Raw genomic sequence first — 24,221 nt, 5'->3', positions numbered from 1 at the left:
CAAAACCCAGTCAATTTTGTTGTTTACTATCAATCTTTTCAATATACTAAAACATATTGATATGCATAATGAATGAACTTTCTATCATAAAGTCTTGCGTCATCTTTCCTTTCTGACATTAAATCAAAGACTTTATTATGAAGTGTGCACTTTTTTCAAATATGGTCCCTTTAAATTTTTCTAATTATATTGTTAAACTATGACATCCTAGCAATCGTGTAAGAAATTACAATAGATCCTCTTACTACTAATATTATTACCATTAGCTGAATATATCATGTTAATTTAGGTGAATATATCATGTTAATTAATCTGCATGTATGTTGTAAAGAAAAGATTAAGCTTATTTTGATTTTTTGTGCGTGTGACTCAAAGTATGAAAGCAAAATGACACCACCTTAGTACTAAATTTTGTTCAGCAAACACTTAGCCAAGTGGTGAGATTATTATTGTATGAAACAAAATGGATAGTTTTTAAAAATCTTATTTTTCCCCCAGTCTGGTAAGCGAAACCAATCTTTATTTGTGTTACTGTTCTAAGTTTTCCACATCAGCAAATTTACTTGTGTTAGTAAGAAAAATAACAGTACAATTTTACACAATGAAATCATACATAGAGTACATCAAGCTCATAACATTTTTGACAAAACAGCTTTGTCAAAAAACTCAGACAACTGCAGACGACACGGTGGTAACTTATTTAGCCCCAGTTATTCAGTGGGTGTTTGATGGAATAAAAATTGGAGTGAAGAACAAGTAGACACCGATTTTAAAAAATACGTCTATCAAGTAAAAGTACAACAACCAGCTACACATAAATAGTAACACTATATAGCAAAATACGTTATGATGTTCAGATGTTGCTAAGAGTCCCCTGAACTCACACTGAATGTTTCATGACCGATTAGGTACCTTTCTTTTACCTTCAGTAATAGTTTCACACATACACGACTTCCATATTGTCAAAAGTCGCAATTTGATTGGCTGAAAATGTGCTCAAGCGGCCTTCACCTTGCCGGTATCCAACTTCCGGAATTCTTGTATCTGCGCCTTTCCCAAGATGCTGCTAAGGACGCTCACAATTCCTTCGCTTACAAGATAGTTGGAAAGATGTTCTCTTTTATTCTCATTTTAATTGTTGAAATTGGTAAGCATATACTGTGTCATCTTGTGTATTGCATACAGCAGCATCAAACAGTTATTTCGAATTGCCGCCATAGTTCACTGGTGAAACGATGGACTGGGAAAATTAATTAACGCACATATTATATTATAGTTGTACATTAAGAATCTAAATCTAGCTCTTGCACTGTAAAGACATGATGAGAAGAAAGATAAAATATTTAATAGCAAAAAATGTTACAACCTGAGAATTCACAACAATCCCATAGACACAATAATCAAATCAAACTTTATTGTCGAGGAAACCCATGACAGAAATTGTTCTTTTTCTCACAAACACATATAATATGACATGTAGGCATACATACTAAAACAGACATTTAACACACAAATAGGTAACGTCACAGGATGGCAGTAGACCTACAATGCTGTAATTATTAATATGTGGTCATTACATATTTTGAGTAAACAGATTAATATATTAATATATTACACATGTATGTGTGTGTGAGTATCAGTTTAAATGTATTGATACGTACTAACATTGAATAGTAAGAAGTCCTAATGTATGTGTCACATCAGTATAATTCCTCCATATGTTTTTTACCAGCTCAGGTTGCCTCATTTACCTGACAGTCCTGTTGCAGGTATTCCATAATAATGGAGAATTTTGTACTTTACGAAGAACTTGGCAAGAGAGACCATGCCATTATTTACAAAGGAAGAAGAAAGGGCAGCATTAGTTTTGTTGCTATTCACTGCATTGACAAATGCAAAAGACCAGAGGTGACAAACACTGTACGTATGTTAAGGACAACTGGTCTTTGTTTTATTTTTTTGGCTATTATGGGTTTTTTTTTTTTTTTGTTATTCTCATTCTCTTTTTTGACACTCAAAAAAATATGTACAGTTGATAAAAATACTCTTTTCATTTGTTCACAGCTGATAAAAATACTCTTTTCATTTGTTTTCTCTAGGTCAGGATGACTCATGATATTAGTCATCCAAATGTAGTTCAGTTCCATGAATGGTATGAAACAAGCAACCACCTGTGGCTGGTGGTAGAACTGTGCACTGGTGGTAGTCTGGCAGACATCCTGACACAAGATCTTTATTTGCCAGAGAGTTCTATTCGGGACTTTGGTCTACATCTTGTGACTGGTCTACACTATATCCATTCCCTTGGTATTCTTTTTCATGATCTGCAACCGTCAAAGGTTTGTAGTAGATAATGTCATTACTCATTTTCTACAAGCTCAGCCTCCACTAAACAAAAATTGTCACTCGTATCATTGGTCATTGTTTCATCTTTTAGGCTTGTGTGGATTAGGCTTTTGATGTTGGGATCATTTGATCATGACAAGGATTAATCAGTGTCTGGATTGAGGTCAGTATATCCGTGGCAGTGTGGTTTTGGGCTGAAGTGACTAGCCTCCCTCAAAAGCATACCACCAATGTTTTGTGCTGTAACATGTGTTCCATTGAATATGAAAGAACATAGCGTTGTAAAAATGCCAGATTGAAAGCAATGTTGCGATTCTCAGAAATAAACTTTCTTTGACAAAAATTGTAAAAGCTAAGAACCAGAGAGCACGTGGTAGTGTTGGTCAGACACACTTAAAATTTCCTTCCAGCATGAAATCTTCAGGAGATAGTAATTGTTGACCCAGAAATTGTCAACTGGCAGTCAAAGATATATAGAGAACACTAAAAATGGATATTTTGGTAGTATTGCTGAGCTGTAGTGACTGTGTCTATGTTGATGGCATTCTCTTTCTCAGCAAGAGAACAGAATGAACTCTTTGTTTTGAGACCACCATTATTATTATGTCTGTATGCTTATATTTTTTTGTTTTTAAAGTGCTTTGAGCTAGCTTTTGATATTGGGGAAAAGTGCTATATAAATTCATTTTTTATTATTAATATTAATATATCAACATCACATGTTATCAAATATTGATGCAGTTTTACATGTATAAAACTTTCTTGACATTGGATCGAAGTAATAAAAATATTATTGTGCATTAATGTGTACTTTGCATGTATGCTTATTTAGTGGTAAAAACATGTACTAATGCAAATATGGATGCATATGAGTCTACATATAGTGTATGTATGTTTGTATATATATAGTGTATGCTGTCAGATTTATGTTTGGGAAACATGAGCATGCAGGTCTTGCTAAATTTTCAGAAAGCTGCCCTTGGTTCTTTTTATTTCTTTCTCCATAAATAAAACACTTGAACTTCTCTTTACTACTACGAAGTTTTACAAATAATTTGCAAATAAAGGCAGTCCATCCTCAAAGTGAGTGATCTTTTATTATTCACCCCTTTGGCTAATGGCCTATTGGGCAAGTGTAAGTATAAGTGTTTTGGTGTCTTGAAACAGATTCTGATGGACTCATCAGGAGTGCTTAAATATGCAGACTTTGGGCTGGCCAAAGTGGAGGGTGAAAACTTGGAGGAGCTGTTCTACAAGTTTGCTGATGCTGGAGAGCAATGGAACACACAGTCAGTGGAAGAGATTGTGAAACAGAACTCCATCTCAGGTTTCAAGAAATTCTTCTTATTTAGAAGAAGGGGGAAAAAATTACAGAAAACATTGACAGACTTAGTCAAGTTCTTTAAGAGTTTGGTGGGAAGGGAAATGCCATTAGAGTTAATGAAGTTTTGTGCTATTATGTTAACATTTTCAGCTGTAAAATTTACTTTTAAATTGTTTACCTTAATTCCGTTTCAGTTGCCATTAGGATTCTGTTCTTTAAATAACTGTATATAAAAGAATTCAGTAGCCTAGCAGGTTTGTCATATCTACTTAAGTGGACAGTCACCCAGGGTTAGAGTGTTAACGTGATAAGGGAGCTATGAAAAACCAGTTTCATTAGCCTGCTTGTTAAACTGCATAATTTTTGTGGTGATTCATATGCATGTAAACATCAAGCATGAGTGACTTCTCTTATTGTTTAGTACTTTGGCCCAACCCCCAAAAAAAAGGAAAAATTGAAGAAATAAATGGTTTGTAAGTTTCAAAATCCACATCAAGTGAGAATGGATATTATAAATTAATATGGTGAGTTCCAGCAGGCCTAACCATCCCCGTTCTTAACTTGTATTCCTATGTCCACATATCCGCACCTTCTCACAGATCTTGCCTCCATTCTGACTTTAACATTCTCATTGCTTGCATTAGTTGCCATTTTATACAGCATTTGTGTGTCTTTAGCGCAATCCACGGTTTCACATGATCGCGTAACATATTACCTGATATGGGGTACTACTGAATATTCTTTAGTATACGCTTGATTATTATTAGCTTTTGTCAATGAATGGATCTATAACTTTTTTATTTGTGGTTAGTGACAGCGTTTGTTTAATTGAATTTATCTATCAGGATCTCCAACATATATGTCACCTGAGCTGTTTCAAGGTGGAGAGCCAAATATTATGACAGATTTGTGGGCTCTTGGCTGTGTTTTTTATGAGATGTTTGCTGGTAAGTATTCATGCAATTTAACCTCTCTTAAGTAGATTTCTCTTTGAAACTGAAAATTGTTTCTATAGTTCTTCCTATTACTGTTAGTTAAACCTAACTTTAGCGGTCTTATGCAAGGTGTGCAGTTCAAGTGAAGAGCATTATGGCAAATTTGTATGGGTTAGTCCCTTCTGTATTTAAAGTAATAGCAGGGATATCAAAGCATTAATTAGTGTGTCCAAGGATTTCATCCCACAAAGTGTAGAAGATTTCTTAGTCTCCAATACCATCCTAAAATCTGTGCTGTTATTTTTCTTTTTTGATCGGTTTTTAGGGCATCCTCCATTTTTAGGAGAATCAAAAGAAATTCTAAAAGAAAAAGTACTGAATAAAGAATTTCCAACACCAAAAGTGAAAGGTAAAGTTGAAAAATCCAAGTGAATCTTGTGTGATTCTTCTTTTTAGATTAATCTGACAGACTTAAACAGGTCTTTGACTGATATATTTGGATTGAATTTTGAAAGGAGAGGTGAATGTATAATGAGAATTAGTATATTTCTTTAGTTTGTTTACCAAAATTTGATCAATGATTTGATGATTTCGCTGTCATGTGTTATTATAATTTTACTTTGTTAAAATTGCATGTTTTACAATCTATAATTTGATTTTTTAAATTATTTTGTCATAAGGCTCAAGACTGTCAGCTAAACCATCACCAGAATTTCTCAGTCTGCTTGAAAATCTTCTTCAGAAAGATCCATCTAGGAGGTCTGGGCAGTCTCTTGTAATAGACTCTTTTATTTTTAATGTTTGATGTGTTCCCAGAGAAGGGAGTGGGAGAAGAAGGGTCAAAAACTGGATAAATATCCTCACAAGACCTAGTCATGATGTGTGACTATAATAAAAAGCACTCATAAAATTGTAGGTGGGATCAGTGGAAAAAGAACTAATTAAAAAGTAAAAAAGCATGTTTATACTTTAATTTTCTCAAAATGGACAAACTTCTATTAACCTACATCCCCTCAAGAAATTTGTTTCCAAAAAAATAATACCTGTTAGCTTTGGATTTTCCTTTCCATTTTGGCAAGCAGAATCCATGTTTCACATCCATGCATTAATTTGCTAGTGCCTGCTAACAGATCTGTGTCATCTGCTAAGCATAGGCATGTGGTGGGCATGGAGGGTTTTATGCATGATGTTTTCCAAGACATCAAACAGCATAGGCGATATGGGTCACCCTTGATGTATGCCTACTATCATGCGCTTGGTGAGCTATTATACAGTGATTTGATGACTTGGACAAAGCCTTCTTCAATGCATCACATGCCATAGCCTCTTATGCCAGACTATGTTGAAAGCCTTTTAAAGTTCACGAAGTTGTGATAGAAGTCATACTGATGCTGAAGATGCATATATCAAAAACTGGAAACTACATTGAAAATGGAGACACAACAATTGACAATTGCCGAATACCAAAATCAAAACAAATCTGCCTTTCGCTTTTCTTACAGCTTCAAATAATTCATGCACAAATGGTGCATCAGAAAATGGGTTAATAAAAGGGCAGTAAAATATTCATATTTATTACTTATTCATGAGAATATTGTGCTTGGTGTTAAAAAGTTTTCATTCAATACCTGTGTCTTGCAAATCTGCATGCGTAATAGCCTTGTTTATATGCTTTTTCTCAAATGTGTTATAGGCTGGGGTGGCAAGGGTTGGTTAACCATAGCTTCTGGCAAGGCAAGCTGTCATCATTAGCAAAAGACTTCAACATGTCACAAGACACCAGTGGAATTGCTACTCCTGCTAGTCAAAGCACTGTGTTTGAACACAATGCTAGCTCAGTGCTTGGTCGCATCAAAAGTTTAGATTTTCGACGATCCATTGAAAAGTCTGTATCGAGGCTTGATGTGGTAGACTCTCCTCATCATCGTGAGTTTTGCATAAATTACACAATAAATTATAAAATGTGTTTTTAATTCCTGTTTAGTAAGGATTTTCTGTGGTTTTTTTTAGTTTGCATTCTCCATATTTATACAAAATTTTCACAAGCTGATCGCAGTTTAAAATTTTTATATTTTCCAACACTCATTGTCTTGAAAATTATTATGTTGCAAGAAGAAATAACATTTGCTATTTCACAGTAACTTTCACTGGAGATGTCCTTCGTCCTAAGACTGCCCCTGGACATGATACAGGAGGTAGCACTCTATTCACACTAAGGTAAAATGTTTAGGCTTAAATATTTGGTCAATGCTTTTTATGTAGTTAAAGTATCGCTGTGCTGTTTGATAAAGTATTATTTCATCTTGGTGTCAACATTATTTTAATCATTCATGTTCAGTGAAGTAAAAATGTAAAGATTGGCAATCATTATGATTATTTCCTGTTGTTTATAGTAAAGATCACAAAATTAACACAAAATTAACCCGTTTAGAGAAGGTCTCCTTGATCCCTCACTCTTATGCATGATAGCACACACCCACACAGAGCCATCCTAACTTACTTTTAAAAAACTAGTGGGGTGCAGAATGGCTGGGTAAAGCTTGGTGTTAGAGACTGTTTCCCCAAATCTAGGTACTTACACCCCTTCAAATATCACCATTTACAGAAAAAGGTCAAAATCATTATGTTACATTTCTACACATTACACCTAATTAACAAATAATCTTAGCTCTCCCATTGGCTTTGGCACTCACAATGTAAACATGTCCAGGTACAATCATGGCATCTGTGTTGTTTACCTTTTACTGTGTGTGTTGATGCAAGGATGTGTATAGGTGGATTGCTGTCTGTCTGCCAAGACCAACACAAAGAATGTGAATAAGCCAGCTTTCTTGAATCATGCCTCGTTTTAGCAGTTAACTGGAAAAAATTGTCTGCCAGCAGTCCAGGGATATTAGTTCGTGGTTGATGTCTGTAGGCATGTATCTCGAAAACAGTTTGGGGAGAATTATTTTAGGAAATAGTATTTTGCACTAAACTTTACCCAATCATTTGGAAAAATTTCACTCTGCTAGTTCTTTCAGGGATCTATGTTTGTGTATGAATGTGTATGTATACGTGTGTCCATGCGCATATGTGTACTTGCACTTTTGCATATGCATGCAATGTACTATTGTCATAGGATGTAACTTGCTCCTTATACATAAACATTTTATTTCTCTTGGTCTGAACAGTCGACTGGTGGCAACCTCATCTACTATTTAACTGACTATTCCTTGTTCTGCCTCCTTGCTTATTTGCTTATGTTCTTTGTGCCCTCTGTCCTTAGCAGCCATACACTCCTGGCAAGGCCAGAGGTCAATGTCCTCTGTCACTGGCATGTGTGTGTGTTTTGTGTGCATATAGGCATAAATTGTAACTGTCTGCATGGCTGATTTACCAACTGAGTAACTGATCCCCTCATGTTTCTATTTTTTAAGTGCTCGGCCCCACACAGCTGTGCCACCAGATGACAAAGTGACTTCTCCCTATCGTCAGATTCAGTCACCCCTGACAACTCGAGAAGTCATTGGGGGAACCCAGGAAGACAGTGGGAGTTTTGACAAAACAAGTGAGGGGAATGTGCAAAAGCTTATCTTTCATGACAGTGACTTCACTGCTTCACAGATCATTGACAATCCCAAGGTAAATGTTTCTTTCTAACTTCCCAGTTTATTTCATCTTGATGCCTAATCAAATCAATTGTGACACACTGAAATGCTAATTTGAATAAAACCTGAGCATTTGCTGCTGACCAGAAGCTGGACGCAGTTATTTTCAAAATTTTCTACTCCCGAACTACTGTTCCAAGCAAAGTGCTATTACACTCATAAGCAGAAGGAATTATTTATCGAGTTACATACCTTTAAATGTACGTTTTACATAGCATCACAATTGAATTAATGGGTAGAGAGGAGCTAAAATGGCAGTTTAGATCTACGCTTCAGTTACATATTACTGGGCTGAGCATTATATCTAATTTCAGACTGTAATAAAATACCAGACTTTGTGCTGTTGTCATGGTATTAGTTGATTACATATCACAGTCAATGATTTGGGCAGTTGGTGGCTAGTATACCTGTCACCATGGCAGTGAGAGTTGGGTATAGTGGGTTCATAATGACACTTGTTTACATGGTGGTTTTCTCTAGGTACTCCAGTTTCCTCCACTCTTTGTGTGTGTGCATATGTAGTTGTGTGTGTGTGTTTTGTGTGTTTATGAAGGTGCATTTGATGCCTGCCCTTAAAAGGTGCATGCTCATACACCTATATATATATATGTAAAGCTCTTTGAGTTTGGCTATTGCCAGAGAAAAGGTGTTCAGTAAATGCGCTGATTGATTGAGTTATTGATTACTTGATGGATTTTGACAGCTAGAGAATTTCTTTTTACAGAGGGGCAAAATGGTGTAAGGTTTTCTTTCTCTTTCTTTTTAAGATTCAGAAGCCAGTTACAGCAGCCTCAAAATTTGACCAAAAGGCACTTCCTGTTCCTCCTTTCACAGGTTATCTGTTTTCTTCTTCAGCCTGATACAAAAATTTATATATTTTTCTGCCTGAATTTCCCTGAATAGAGTGAGTATGACAGTTGCAATATATGCCTGCATTCCACAAAAAAACACACGAGTTAATTTATAAATACTCTTACATCTGATTATGCATGCATATATCTTTGTGTATATACATATATTTCACATTAATTGTTTAGCTTAGTGCGTTCTGGTCTTGATAACATTTGGATTAACTCAAGGTTTTCTTTTTTTTTTTTTAATTTTAGGCGAAAAATTGAATAGCATGACAGAAAAAGAGCTCTTAAAGCATATCCGAGCTGTCATTGAAAGCATTGGCTCACCTGAGAAAGGACCCCCTTCGCAGAAACGCATACATCTTCTCCATTATGCAGCATCAATTGCCTCTAGCATGGTGGTAGCTACAGCATTTGTCAATACCAGTGCACTGATGGTCTTGGCACATCAGATAAGAGACTGCTCTAATGTGGATGTGTAAGTTGGATCCTTTTATATAGCCGTGAATTTTTGTGAGCTAGTGGTAGGGCAAAAAACTTTTTAGGTCACAAATGTATATATGCATCGACAGATTTTCTGGAGGTTGAATTTTGTGTGTGTGTGTGTGCATGCTCCAGAAGTATTGCTTCTCTGCCTTTCTGACACTTTGTATTTTGTTATTTAGAGGAAAGAAAAAACTCAAGTTTTATCATACTGTTGACTTTTTGACTTAATGACTGTTTCAAAGACGAATCAAACTCGGGAGAGTTATGGCCCTCATCGCCCATTTTGCTGACTCCCTTGATGAAAATGTCAACATGTGTGAAGTGAGTCCATCACATTTTCTGTCATGTTGGTTAGATTTAATATGCTTACTTGAAATTGTTACTCTAGATTTAGATTTCAGTCTATAGAGAATATTGTAGTAAATGTATGAGCTAGCTCATAAGATACTAATTACACTTATCTCTTGTAATTTCTGACGGATGATGTACATTCATCCAAGACTGGATCTATACAATTTACCTGTCTGGAAGTCTGTCGGTGCTGTCCTGTGGTCTGCTAATATTCTCACCTTTAGTCTCTCAGCACGACACAGCTGTATGGTGATTTGTGTGTAAGAGACCTTTCTCTTAGTTTTTCTGAAAGATGTTCACATCTTTCAATCTCTTGATGATCGCTGTCTTTCCTGTAATTTTGGCATGTAGTAATGTAGTTATCATCAGTTCGTGATATCTTGGTAGTGAATCTGTCTTGCTCAGCCTCTGACATTGGTGACTGAGGTGCTCAGAGAGAATGTCAAGAACAGCAAACTGAAACAGGGACTGCTACCTGCAGTGGGTGAGATGCTGTGTTTGGTGGCTTCACAGGTAGGATAAGATTTTTTTAGCTTCTCGTATATCTCCATTGTCCTTGCATTTACAACATAAATTTTAAGATGAGATTTCAGCTTTAATGACAGTGCACTTGATTATTTCATTACATTTTGGAATGAGTTAGAAGTTTTAAAAGAATCTAGAAAAAATATATTAAGAGATCTTCAAAGGTGAAGAAGATCTCTTGAACTGACTTCACATTTAGTGCATAAAAATGCATTTTTGTGTTACATTTCTTCAGTGTGCTTGCAAAATTAAGAATTTTTTTAAATCTCAGGAGCAGAAAAACAAAGAAGGTCCTGTGGAAGCCTGGGCTGTGCCATCAATGGTGTACACAATCATTACACGCAGCTGTCGTGATGGAGTGAGTCTCTGAGGCTCTCTCCTCTCCCTCTTTCTTCATTTTGCTTTCTCTGCCCCCTTCCCCACTTCTTTGCCTCCTCTTTGTCTGATTTTATTCTCTCTCTGCCCCTCATTTTACAATGTGTTTCACTCACTAAAAGGTACTAGTTCTCTAAATGTAGGTAGTTCCATTCATAAGATGTAAGCATTTGAACCATAATTCTCACCTGGGTTTTTGAATCAGGGTAAGACCTTGTTTTCTATGATATCATAAGGATATGGTTGTTGAATACTTTCACACTGTCTACAACCTTCAGCAGCATCAGCATTTAACATTTAGACCAGCCCAAATGACCCTTCTTAAAATATTAAATACATAACTTCACTTCACATTTAAAAAAAAAAAAAATCTAATGTTTTATATTCTGTTAAGTTGACAATTTTCATGATGATTGATATTTTAGCGAATGTTTTTATTCCTGATTATACAGAATATGGTACAGCATAGTTAAATTTCTCATTTCATCTCCCGAAGATGTTATTGGTGAGATATTGCTGTTAATAGTGTTGCCAATGTCAGTTTATATTTTATATGATATTTTGAGTGTATTTGGCTTTAAGAGCTGCAGGTGAACAAAATACTATGGATAAAAATAATACAAAAGAAATCTAATGTAGCTAGTGCTAAGAAACACAGTAATGATGACATTGTGATGATGACCAGGAGGATCCTGTGTTGAATCACATTGCTGCAAAGATCATCGAGACCATAACAGCTAGTCGTGGATCTCATGCAGAGGTTAGTGCACACAGTCTGTTTCCTTTTGCTCAGAAAAAAATTCAAATTAAGCATATTTAGAAACATATCAGCTCATAAAACTTGTAATCATCTTGGAACTAGAAAGAATATTTCTGCTCAGAAACTTGCAATCAGTACACTTGCTTAAATGTATTCTCAGAAAAACAACACATTAAAAGATTTGCTTCATTGTTTCTTTTTCTGCCCCCAAACCCCAGAAATTTGTGACGAATGAAATCGGCCAAGCTCTGTGGTATGTGTATAAACACTCAACTGTGGACTCTTTGCGGATCACTGCTCTGTCGGTGAGTGTATGAGCATTTAGACGTATTGACATCAAAGAAACTGAGCACACAAATACCTGCCTTTCTTTTGCAAGTCACATTTTTAATTAATTTCTTCTTTTCCTTTAGGCACTCTGCCATGTGACATGGCAGAACCCGCTGGTGTTCCAAAGCGTCATTGAGGTGGTGGGGTTGTCAGTGGTGTGCCAGGCTCTGACTCAGGGCATTACACGTGTACAGCAGGCAGTGGTCACAATGTTTGGGGCCTTGGTAGCCAGCAGTGCCAGTATTTCTCGTCTAACACAGGATAAGGTGATGTTAGTCTCCAATATTTTGCAGCCCTATGCATAAGTCAGCAGCAAAGTCCTTTTTTAATGTCTATTCTTTGTTAACTATTCATAAAGTTTCTCAGAATTGTTTGAGGATTATTTTCTCTTATATCTTACATTTTAAAGACTAGTTTCTCAAATTTCCCGTTTGTTTTAGGTTTGGTGTAATTTTATAACTTTCATTTAAGGTTGTGTGTTTTTCTGAATCTTTTCATCAATGTTTGGATAGTCATACTAACTTTATGGTGGGAAAGGTTACAATTTTATAAACAAAGGGAATCTAATTTTTCTAGGACTTTCTACTGAAAATAATCCGACTGCTTGACAGCCCATCAACAATAATCCGAGGCAAGGCACTCGTGGTGATACACCAGCTTGTATGTCGCAACACTGAGATGCTGTTGCACGCATGTCAGAACAGGTAACATCATAAATTTGTTACCCTATAGTGATCTCCATATAGTCATGTCATCTGGTAATTTTATTACTGTAAATGGTATTCCTTTTACAGAGTAGATATGATTACCATAGATGCTTAGTATTTGTGAGCTAGATCAATTTTTAAACTTTATTAAAAAAAATAAACAAGATAGTGATTTAGTCAAAAGGATATGAAAGTCATTATGTACATATTCTTATCTATTCAAAAAAATTCAGAGTTTACAAATGTGTAATGTCTTTTATTCTTCACTACATGGGATGACATCATCCTATCCAACATGAATGTAATATAATCTGATTATCTCCTAGTGAAAAAATATATTGATTTTATTCTACTCCAATCAAAGCACAGGAGAAAGTGAAGAAGGTGTAACTGCTTATTCTGTTACTGTTGTTAGGCTTGTGATGTATGTGGAGAGGGACAGTCGTCACACTACACCACATGGCACTCTGGCGTCTGGTCAGGAGCATGATGTAGTGGAGTATCTAGGCAGCTGTCTGCACCTGCTCATTTCTGGCATTTTGGTCCAAGTTCCCATCATAACACGTAGGTTTCCATGACTCCTACCCCATTTTTAGCTCCACGCAGTCTTTATACAGATTGTGTGTAATCTTTATGTATGTTGTGTGTAGTTATGCATATGTGATCTGCCACCACAAAATTAGTCTTAAGTCGCAAAGCAGTTTCGTAGTAGAGGCCCCGAGAGGTGATGAGGGTCAACTTTGTGCCACCAGACTTGCACACTTCAAACCTTTATAACTCACTTTTAGGACTAGAAGAACAACTTAAGTATCAAAAGAAAGGTCACACCTGTACATTTTAAAAATATAGAATTTCAAAATCTCAAATTTCCAACAAGACTCATTCTGTGGTGGTGGGTCACATATAGAATATTTATTTAAGTTATGTATAATTAAGTAAATACAATATTTATATAGGTTGTGTGTAATTATGTATTTATAATCTTTATGTGATTGCTTTCCTTATCTCTTCCTCTTTTTTTTTTTCCCCTTCACTTTTTTTTTATTTGACACTTTTTGTGCCATCCTTCCCCATTTTGTGTGTGTTTTTTTTTTAAAACAATCTCTGATCCAAATACCAACCATCCGAAGTTGTTAAGGCTTGTCAAAACAACTACATTATTGTCTAGGTGAGTATCATCGATTTGGTCAGGTTTTTTTTCTGCTCTATTGGACAGGTGAGATGCTTGGTAGTTTGGATGCTGTGGCTGGACGCAGGCATCCATCAGCAGCACAGGTGAGGCAGCTAAAGTCCACTTTGCCCCTGCTGGCAGTATTCACACACCTGGTCACTAGTCAGGTAAGGCAGCAATTGTGGCAGATTGTAGGCTATGCTGTTTTTCATGAAGAATGTTGGTGAAAGTTGTGTAGTGTTACTTATGGAAGTGGTTCTGACTGAGGATTGATATTCTTAACAGTTTGGCAGGTAATGATGTTATGTGGTCATGTTTTCTTACATGACTTAAATGAGCAGGTGTAGATGCATCTGAATGGTTCATCATACATTCATACTTAGTATTACCAGTAATTTGGTGTACATTTATTTGTGAACCCAATGTGGTTAGTGCATGACATATCCTGGAAAAACCCAGCTTGTCTAGTGCCTTCTTCAGTCTCTCTAGAATTACCCTTGTTAGGACTTTGCTGGGGATGGACAGCAGCTATGTTGGGAGGAGCCTTGTGCTTGTGGCAGATCTAACCAAGCCAAACAGGTTTTTCAGGTTGTCAGGGGAGACATCAGACTAAAATGTTGCACCCTGGCCCTCCATGTTGGGGGGTTTTGCTTTGGGCTAACAACCCACTCATGTAAAAGAAAAGTTGTTACGGAAACTGCAAAAGTTCCACAACAAGGGCCTGGTGGGTAAGATTCCTCTCAAGAAAAGCTTATAACACAAGCTGGTGAAAGCCTTAGGGAAGCCAGCTCGCCGACTCATCTTTTGATGACCAAGGCAACAACCAGGAAAGGGACCTGGAACATCAGAACCCTCTACGAAAGTGGCAAGTTAGCTCAAGTGGCAAGCGAAATGAGAAAAATACATCAGGGTTCTCATGTTAGGAAAAACCAGATGGAATGGAATGGCCAGACCAGACATACATCTGGAGAAACCATTATTGTGCAATTATTTTAAATTCAAGATATCAAAATTTTACAAATCAGTAGATATTTTTCTTGACTCTGGTACATTTTCTGAAATAGGTGTTTAGGGGTCACGTCGTGACGGAGGAGTTTATAAAGAGCTACGGTCAGCTAATGGTACACGTGCGATGCATTGAGAGTGGGGAAACCAACATTGAGTCTGCATCAGGTGAGACATGAACAGAGACAAGATTCACAGACATCTCTGTAACTTTTTTTTCATCACAAGAGTTAGAATGCCATGAAAATTGTCTGTCTCATGATTTCTATTATTCTGTGCACTTAAAACCAGTCTTATTTTAGTCTGCACCAGCAATCATTAGGATCAGTTAGTTTTATAAACAAGACTTTGAAAGTAGACATTAGATTTTGTGTGGATAAAAAAATTGTTGGCATACATGCAAGCCTATTGGGAATGTTTGTACATTTCTTTGGCATGTAAAAAAAGGGCATGAAAAAAGGTTGATGACAGGTTTTAATGGTCAGCTTGATTTCTTTTCTTTATTCAGCGATAAGCCCAGAGAGGCAATTGTAGCCATGATACATCCAGACTAGAAATATGTCACATAATAACAATCATATTTATATATATATATATCACATTAAGAAACTGCAGTCGTAACAATCTGTCAGATTAACATGACATTCACATCATATTAAAAACAAATTATCCAGTTACTGGAAGAGTGACAATATAGTTGTTGCTATAGTTATCAGTGTAACAGGTTCTCACAGTACTGTAGAACACATTTTTTTCAATGTCTGACATTTTTGTTCCTTTTACGATGCAAGCAACCTTTATAGCTGTTGTGTGCATCAGATTGCTTATAATTTTGGTGTGGTTTGATACTCATAAAATGACTAATAAACACCAGTCAGACAGGGACATTGTCACAGAATACCACACAGACAAGGTTAGAAAGTGGAGAGTGTGAAGATTTGTTGATTTTTCTTATTAAATTCTTTTGCAGCAGAATGTAATTCATATAATCACCAAGATGATACTCTGTTAATTATTGTTACCTTTCCTGTCTGAACTTTTATTTTCAGAAAAACTCAAAGGTACCGGGTATACAGTTTCTTTCATATCATATCTTAGGATTGAATTTTCTTTGTTTGCCTATGTTTAACAGACAGCAGTTTATTTTCTGTTAGCAATATTCTCCTTGACCCTACGTTTTCTCCCATTATCACCCAAAGAGCTTGCTGCAATTGAGCTGAATAAGAGTGTTGCTTGCTTGGTTTGCTCACCATTTTTCATTTTCCTCTGAAAAGCACAAAATACTTTTTTGTGTGTGGAATAGTACATGAAGAATATAGTTAAAATAATCATTTAGTTTTCATATATTTATAATTATATATCCATCTTTCAAGTTAAAGAATTATATATTAGACTGTGTAATGCAGATAATGTTTTGATCCTAATGTAAATGTGTACATTAATTTTTACAGTTCCATCAAACAAACAAGAAACTAGTAATAAGAAATTTGCAAAGTCTAATAAGAATAGAAATAACTTATAATTTATCTGTCACATATTTTTGTGTGATTAGTTTGGCTTTTATTGTTGGGCTTTGTTTTGTTTATGAGCCTGTCTGTACTATTTTGGCTTCTGTGTATAGGCATCTTCTGGACTTGCCATTGATTCACCATAATGTTGACATATATGGAAATTCATTCTTTTTTTTCCAGTTACACATATGCTATAAGGCTTTTGATACCTAGCTTTTCGTTTGTGTGGCAGTCAGACTTCTGTTAATTTTTTTAGTGAAATGAAAATATGACAGATCAGCCTCCTGTAAACTGTTTTTTGGGTGTTTTTTTTTGTTGTTTTGTTTTGTTTTTTTTTTTTCGCGTTTAATGAGCGATGTGAGAAAGTAGGAATAAGTCTTGGCGGTTTTACAATAACTGCAGAAAAGAATGCTTAACCTGTTGATTCATGTCAGTTCTTATAATCATAGTTAGGATGAAAGGAACCACTATGTTTAGCAGTAAGGAAAAGATATTTTACAGATTTATATATATAGATTTCAATGAACTTAATGGAAAACTGAATCTCTTGATTGCTTTGTCCGAACCAGTGTCATTGAGTGTCAGTGAGTTTGTGGGCTCTGCTGTCTCCATCCTTGAAGGCATTGCACAGCATCCCACCCTACTAATGGAACATCAAGGGAAAATCATTGAGACCATCCTACCAGAACTAGTGGCACTAACTGGGAGTCAGAATGGTGAGTTGATGACCAAAGCATGTTCCACTTTATTTTTTTGTGTTTCCTCTTGTTTTTGTGCCTTGTGAAACAGACATGAAATAGATGCCTTCTGATGTGACTGTCATTCCTGGGTGCTACCAGAATCTCACATTCTGTATTCTGATCAGTGGTGCTCAATCTTTTCTTGCCCAAGGGCTGCATTTCGATATGATATAAAATCTCATGGGCCAGAATATGGCGGTTTTTGCAGAATCATGCTGATGTTAAGATTTAAATTATGCAGCGATATACTAAAGTGAAAGATTCAGTTAGAAAGAAAGAAATCATAATTTTGGGGTGGCGTCAGGGTGATGTTGCTCTGTGTCCGGTTAAAATGAGCAGGCCGCATGGGCCGTAGATTAGGCAGACTGCTTTAGATCATTTTGTTCTTAAGTTCCAAAAGTTGGGGTTGACTATGTTAATGTTATATTGCAGAACTCATGTATTAAGTACAGGATATGTGTTCAGTATTGGCATTTGAGCTATGATGTAATAAGACTAAATATAAAGATACTGTGTAATGTATAGCAAGACTTCAGATATCATATCATGTAATAAAGCTGAAGATATGTAATTGCTGACAGTGGAAGTACGTGCCCGAGCGTTGAATCTTTTGAGTGAGATCTCTTCAGTTCTTCTGAGCCAGGCCCAGTTCATTTCTCCAGGAATTCAAGACAACACAGACAGCCTTCTTTGTCTCATTACAGACAAGCTTCTTCCCATGTAAGTGTAGATATGTGAATTGGTGGGTATGCATATTATGTGTGCACGGATGTGTATAGATGGATTGCTGTCTGTCTGCCGAGACCAACGCTTTGCCTCTTGTGAAGTTCTTCGCTGTTAGTCTCGGCAATCCTAAACAATGAATGTTACTAAACCAGAAGCTTTGTATACACCAGCCTTGTTTTAGTAGTGAACTGGAAAAAAATTGTCTGCCAGCAGTCCAGTAATACAAGTTTGTGGTGTGTGTGTGCATCCACATGTGCATTCATGGAAGGAGCAAAGAAAAATGGAGATATTCTGTTTTGTATCACATTAAATAGTTCTGTTGAAGAAACATTTAAACAAAGAAATAGGAAGAGATGCCTATTATTGTGTTGAAAGTCTAGTATTAGCATCTCATCTGGAAAATATTGAGTTATCTTATCAGTTCAGTCATTGACTTTTGTTCCTCTATCAAAAAATCCTCTCAAAACATGTATCTTATTTTTTCCTTGTTCATGTCCTTGCTATGATGCACATGTCAGATGCTAGGGTCACTTGCTGAGCTTTTCTTCTTATGTTCTTCCAAAGTGGTGCCATCACACTCTTTGCAGATTTGTCTTGAAAGTGTCTTTATTTGGTTCTGCTAATTCCCTTTATGTTGTTTGTGTGGCAGGTATGAGAGTCTGCTGTTAGATCCTGAACCCCTGCCTAGTGCTGCTCTTGCCCTGCTTCTCTCCCTGCTGGAACACAGGCCAGCTTTGTCCCGCAACATGTGCTCCCTGGGACTCCTTCCTGTGCTGTTTCAGATCATTACAGTAAGTAGAATTTTCGTCATTTTCAGATAAGTTAGTACACTACATGATCCATCACTCCATATGAGCCAGTCTTGTTTATTTGTTTATAGTGATTTCTTGATGTACTTTCATCATCTTGACTGTAATTATTTTATGTGTGTGCGCCAGTATAAGACCCTCCTATACAGCCATGACTTTTTATCATCACTATTCTGTTAGCATTAAGCTATCTCTTACTGCTTAAAATGTGATTGGTAAACTGTCTCTTGACAGGATCATCACAGTAAATCTCTAGGACGCAGTGTTCATAGCATCCTGGGGATCCTCAACTGTTTGATGAACCAGCGAGATGCACCCATGAAGGAGTTGTATGAATTAGGTGAACATATGGTTTGAAGTTATCTGCACTTAAAAAACAAAAAAAAACTAAAAAAGAAACAAAAACAAAAACTGTAAAAAACGAACAGAAGTAAAAACAAAGCAGCTGAATTTTAGATTTTCTAAAGAGAAAGTTTCATTTTTAAAATTCACATGTTAATATTTATTAAAACTTTTTTTCATATTTTTTTTTAAGAACCAGAATCCCTCAACATGCTCTTTACTTCTGCTGGTCCATTGAAACTTCTCTTCCTCTATTTCAGGTTTGATTGATGAGCTGACTCTGGTCATGCAGGAGATGGGGCACAATTGCTGGGCTGAAGCTGGTGATGCAAGTGGTTCTCATGGAACCAGGGAATCTGGACAGAAGATTAGCATTCTGCAATCTGCACTGGAACTCATGCATAATCTTTTGCGTCAAGTGTCTGAGGTTGTCCGCAAAGCTTTACAGGTAATTTTATGATTCTTATAACATTCTGAGTTGGTATAAAACTTATAGCAAGATTCAAAGAATAAATATATGTCACTTGGTTTGGATTTTTGAGCATACATATCCTTATACTGTACTTGCCATTGCAAGGAGCTTGAGATTCTAAATGCTGTGTGGATTCTATGTAAAATGTATATTTGTGATATTTCTATCATCGCAGATAACAAACTATTTTCAGTTGCCTTATGTTGTTCATCACACAAATCTGCATTGAGCAGGCAGTTTGTTCTTGAATTCGATCTGTAGCCAACTTATAACACATGACTTACTTGAATCCTTCTTATTATGCATTAAATGATCACAGGGAAACAAATCATTCATTCGTTCAGCCTTATGTTTCTTTTTTTTCACGAACAGCTCAAAAAAGGGGGAGGAGGCTCAGGAGAGGGAAACAAGGAAGCAGAAGAAGCGGAGCAGCTGCTGCTGACAAACAAACCTTTAACAGAGTTAACTCCTCTTTTGACACAACTGGTTGGTTTCTCTGACACTTTACTTGATGATAAACCACAGTGCGCTGGCTTCTTTTCTTACACAGATATGATTGGTTTGTCTGAAGTGGGCTTTTAAAAACATTTAACATATTCAGCTTTTCCAGTACAGATATATATCTATATGTTGCATTGACAGTACTATAACCAGGTAATTTTCTTGCTGTGCCAAGGACAATCTGCTGGTAGATGTTGATTATTATTTTTAATTTATACTTGTTTTGTTGAACTTTTTAAGAACAAAATCTAAGTTTTTCAAGATTTCTCTTTTAGTTGTGCCATGAGGATTCAGATATTCAGGAGCTTGCCTTAAAGGACTTGTCACTCTTGGTTCAGCTTTTTGGTGGTGAGAGCAGAGATTCATTATCACAAGACAGTCAGGTCTGTTGGTTGCTTTACACCTTGTTACACATTGTTCACTTATCATTGGATTGTATTACTGTCTGTATTTTTTGTGAATACCATCAATGTTGATTACTCTATCCCAGCTTCTAGCTATATAATTGTTCTGCCACATTACCTTTCTCAGTTCGTTTCCTCTGTGTCCATCATGTCCAAAATGCAAGACAATTTTAGCTACTTGTGAATGTATTAACATCTGCTCAAAAAGCTAAATTTAACATGTTAGTGTATCTGTTTTTATAACCATTTGTAATTCTGCTAATATAGTATGATACTTGTGGGTCACCTTGTATGTTTTTTTTTATAATCTTCTAGAACTACTACAACAAAGCATTATCTGCAGCTCCACCCCGAAAGCAGAAAGTTCTTCTGAGAGTAATCAAGAGACTGGTATGTAGTTTTGATATACGTATTTAAACAGCACATGGACAAAAACCAGTCACATGTGTGTGGGTACTCTCTCTCACACACATACACCAGCAGTAGTACACAAAGAGTACGAAATGTGTTTATCATGGGCAGTTTATAACATGGAAATCAGGAGAGTGATGTCCCTTTGTCTAACTGGCTAGAAGGTGACTGCCCTACATCATTGCCTGTTGAACTTCATCAAGTTTTGTGTCTAATACTGATAATCTGTGCATCTGTTTTGCCATTTACTACATTCGTGGATTAATTTCTGTCTGCACCACTTTTCTTCTGTTTCTGGACCATTTTATCTCTACTGTCATATCAGCACCATCTTGCCATTACTTAGATTTTAGACTTTTTTTTTTTTGCAACTACTCCAGAAGGTTTTGAGCTGTAGCAGCAAGCTTTTTGTGGATAAAAGTAGGTCTGATATGACTGACAGTGTGCATCTTCAGGAAGCCAAACTTACAGTGACTGTTAACGTGATGTTCAAACAAGAGTTGTGTTAATGGAGCAATATTTCTGTTAGTGAAAGTTAATCCACTGCCCCAAAGATTGTGAGTTTCCTAGATGTACCATCCATATAAAGGTCATAATAACTTTCACAAACTTTTCAAAGCTGAACTTGATTAACATTTAAGATTCAATGCAATGGCAAGGTTGCAGACAAAATCTATTCAGATGACATTCTTCTCAACGTGAATTGCTACAGTATCAGGACATTCAGCAAACTCTGCTTTTAGATCAGCTTCTAAGAATAATATTATTATTAATATTCTAATAATATTATCTGTGTTTTTATATTTTTATAAAGTGCATTGATGGTGAGGTCAAGTATTATACAAATCATATTTATTATAATTATTATTGTCATCAGTTTGAGCTAAAAATATGTCATCTGTTGAACACAAAGGTGAAGACAAACATTGCGATTAATGATTGCAGTTGACTACAGCCCAACATCACACTGAGAGCCTTAAGCAGTATGGAACACCATTGCTTGGTACCATCCATTCTTTGGTGCACACTGCCAGGTAAGCAGTGGATCTGATTAAAGGCAAAGATGTTTTCAGTTTTCCGCTCTTCAACCTTTGTGTGAATTTCTGTGTGAAGCACGTATGCTTTTAAGTAAAATGTGCAGTGTATGTGTGACATGTATTGTAGGTCTGTGTAGGTGTGTGCATGCGTACCTAAGCAGTGTAGAAAACAATGCCTCCAATGATTGTTAATTTATTTATATTACAGTAAAACCTCAATTTTACGTTTCTCAAAGGACCGCCAAAAATAAATGTTAAATTGATGAAAACATTACATCAAGGAAACACTTTCATTTCCTTCAGAATACAATCAAACCTTGATTTTTGTTTGGGTTATTGTTAACCTTGATAATTATGTCCACCTTTTCTGCAAGCAAAAACCCTTTCCTTTTTGTTGCCATGGTTATAGGGCTGTACACCACAAATTAGAAAATGCATGCGATTACACACGAAGACAGGTCTCGAGTGGGAATCCGTGTTGGGATGGGGATTGTTGCCGGCATGATGGCAATACATTCGCTGTATATAATTGGAGTGGTGGTACATATACAGTATACTTTAATAAAATGCGGCATGAGCGGTGCTGGGGCATTTTCTTAGTTTAAATTACATGCATTGAAGGGACCAGGAAAAATGAACGTTATACTGAGGAAAACTATAATTCAAGGATTGAAAAGCATTGGGTACATGTGATTTTTTGTCAGGACTGCAAAAATTAACATTATACTGAGAAAATTGTTATATTGGGGATTGCAAAATCAAGGTTTTACTGTAACCCTTTCATGATTCCATGTTTGATTGCCCTCTGGGATGATAAAATCTTATCTTCAATAGAATTTTTCTGGTTTGAAAGATTCTTTAGAGACTTTATAAACTTTATAAATTTCCATGACCTTTAGTCTATAAAGTATATTTTTGACTGGTATCAAATGAATTATAAAGAACAAAGGAATAATGTGAGTTTTTTTCATTTCTTGGTTACTCTAATGCTTTTGTCAGAATGAACCTCAAATGAGATTTTTGACTGTGTAACTTTTTTTTTCTTAACAGTTCACATGCAGACATGGCCTTATCTACACTTGCTGCAGAAATTCTCAAACTTGGTGGCAAGCTTACATAAATCTATCTGAATATAGAATGTTGAGTGAAGTTCATATTTAATTCCTGTAATACAGTACCCGTGTTGTGAACCAGGAGTTTCATTTGTCTTATCCATTGAAAAAAAAGCACAAACTGTATCATTTTTTTATGCATATTTTCAGTATACATGTGGATGTTACAATAAAGTGAGTCATCTTCATCGCGTTATTGAGACACACATTGATACCATTAAGCATGATTGAAATTGTTTGTGGTCCAAGTAGTGCACTTTCCAGAAATAAGCAGTTCCATTTATTGTTAATTTCACTGTACATGTATTTACAATATGTAAAAATGTGTGTACATGTGCAATAGAGATATAAAACAATGATGACTTACATGGTATGTATATATACCTTCTGTAATTGATCTTCCCTGTTCTTTCTTCACCATACTCTATCTCTGAGTTTCTTTGTTCCTTGTAATGTTCACTGTGCATTTGTCTGTATGTTTGCCTGATTGTGATGCCCATTATGTGATGTCATGTGGCATCATTACCTTCCACCCTTTCTCTTGTAAAGCTTCCACATGGGGAAATGCACAAAATATTATTAAAGCAAAAGCATTCATATGCTGATAAGCAAAATGACCTACCAATTACTGAAGACCCTCACACAAGACTACAGTTTAGGGCATCAGTGGCTGCCTTCTTACACAAAGCACTACTCAACTGATGGACTAAATAAAAGACCATTATGGCATTCACCTGAAGATGGACATTAATATCCTTCAAAACAACCAGACAAAAACCAGTGAACCTGCAGTTTACAAGATGTCAAAAGAGGGGCCACTGGTGCACACCTATGTGTTACCCCCCAACAACTGGAACCAGTCAAGGGACAAACGAAATGAATTCCTTACATATCACTAAATTTAAAACATATGAAAAACACTTCCCACTTCTAGAATGGTCTTTATTCTGTGCAAAGTAGCCAGAACAGTCCGAATCATCTTTAATGCTTGTAGTTTGCTCTGACTTTGAAAACGCAATGGTCAGTTTGCCTGGTCAATGTTACAAAGGTAATAACATCTGGATGATGTAAGACAGTTTTTAGTTTTAGGCATAAAAAAATGGGGTATAAACTTAGTAGATGTTTAAAGAATTAAATTAACACCGGAATGGCACATTCCTTCCTTGTATTGTAAGAAAACAATTTGTGTGATATTTTGAGATCATAAGTTATGTTCAGTGCTGACAGAAATTCAGAAAAATACATAAAAAAACATAATTACAACCCAGCAAGCCATAACAACTCTACCCCTATAAAAAAAGCCAGCAACAGAGGCATGACAAGTCTGTCAAGTCATT

General features: G+C 36.1%; 1 protein-coding gene across 4 annotated transcripts; it reads left to right on the top strand.

The window, feature by feature from the left end:
- Positions 1–994: 994 nt before the first annotated feature.
- On the top strand, positions 995–23,250 carry LOC112566730 (serine/threonine-protein kinase ULK4-like). 4 transcript variants are annotated; one of them, XM_025243261.1, is made up of 33 exons: positions 995–1,147; positions 1,770–1,908; positions 2,100–2,339; positions 3,514–3,673; positions 4,516–4,617; positions 4,931–5,014; positions 5,286–5,364; positions 6,299–6,531; positions 6,744–6,822; positions 8,025–8,229; positions 9,023–9,089; positions 9,362–9,587; positions 9,838–9,916; positions 10,352–10,459; positions 10,743–10,829; positions 11,532–11,606; positions 11,825–11,911; positions 12,020–12,202; positions 12,513–12,640; positions 13,059–13,207; positions 13,860–13,981; positions 14,879–14,987; positions 15,869–15,880; positions 16,900–17,046; positions 17,652–17,790; positions 18,446–18,587; positions 18,840–18,945; positions 19,208–19,395; positions 19,792–19,905; positions 20,196–20,303; positions 20,640–20,714; positions 21,681–21,769; positions 22,823–23,250. In XM_025243261.1, the coding sequence occupies exons 2-33, from the start codon at positions 1,783–1,785 to the stop codon at positions 22,890–22,892; spliced, it is 3,918 nt and encodes a 1,305-aa protein (XP_025099046.1). In that variant the 5' UTR covers positions 995–1,147; positions 1,770–1,782; the 3' UTR covers positions 22,893–23,250. The 4 variants fall into 4 exon arrangements, with proteins under 4 accessions (XP_025099046.1, XP_025098886.1, XP_025099125.1 ...); XM_025243101.1 differs by having other exon boundaries at positions 1,770–1,920; XM_025243179.1 differs by having other exon boundaries at positions 1,003–1,147; positions 1,759–1,920.
- Positions 23,251–24,221: the final 971 nt, after the last annotated feature.

The sequence above is a fragment of the Pomacea canaliculata genome, linkage group LG1 (genome assembly GCF_003073045.1).
Source record: "Pomacea canaliculata isolate SZHN2017 linkage group LG1, ASM307304v1, whole genome shotgun sequence".
NCBI lineage: Eukaryota > Metazoa > Mollusca > Gastropoda > Architaenioglossa > Ampullariidae > Pomacea > Pomacea canaliculata.
Note: the sequence above shows the minus strand (reverse complement) of the source record. Positions and strands in the feature narration are given on the sequence as shown.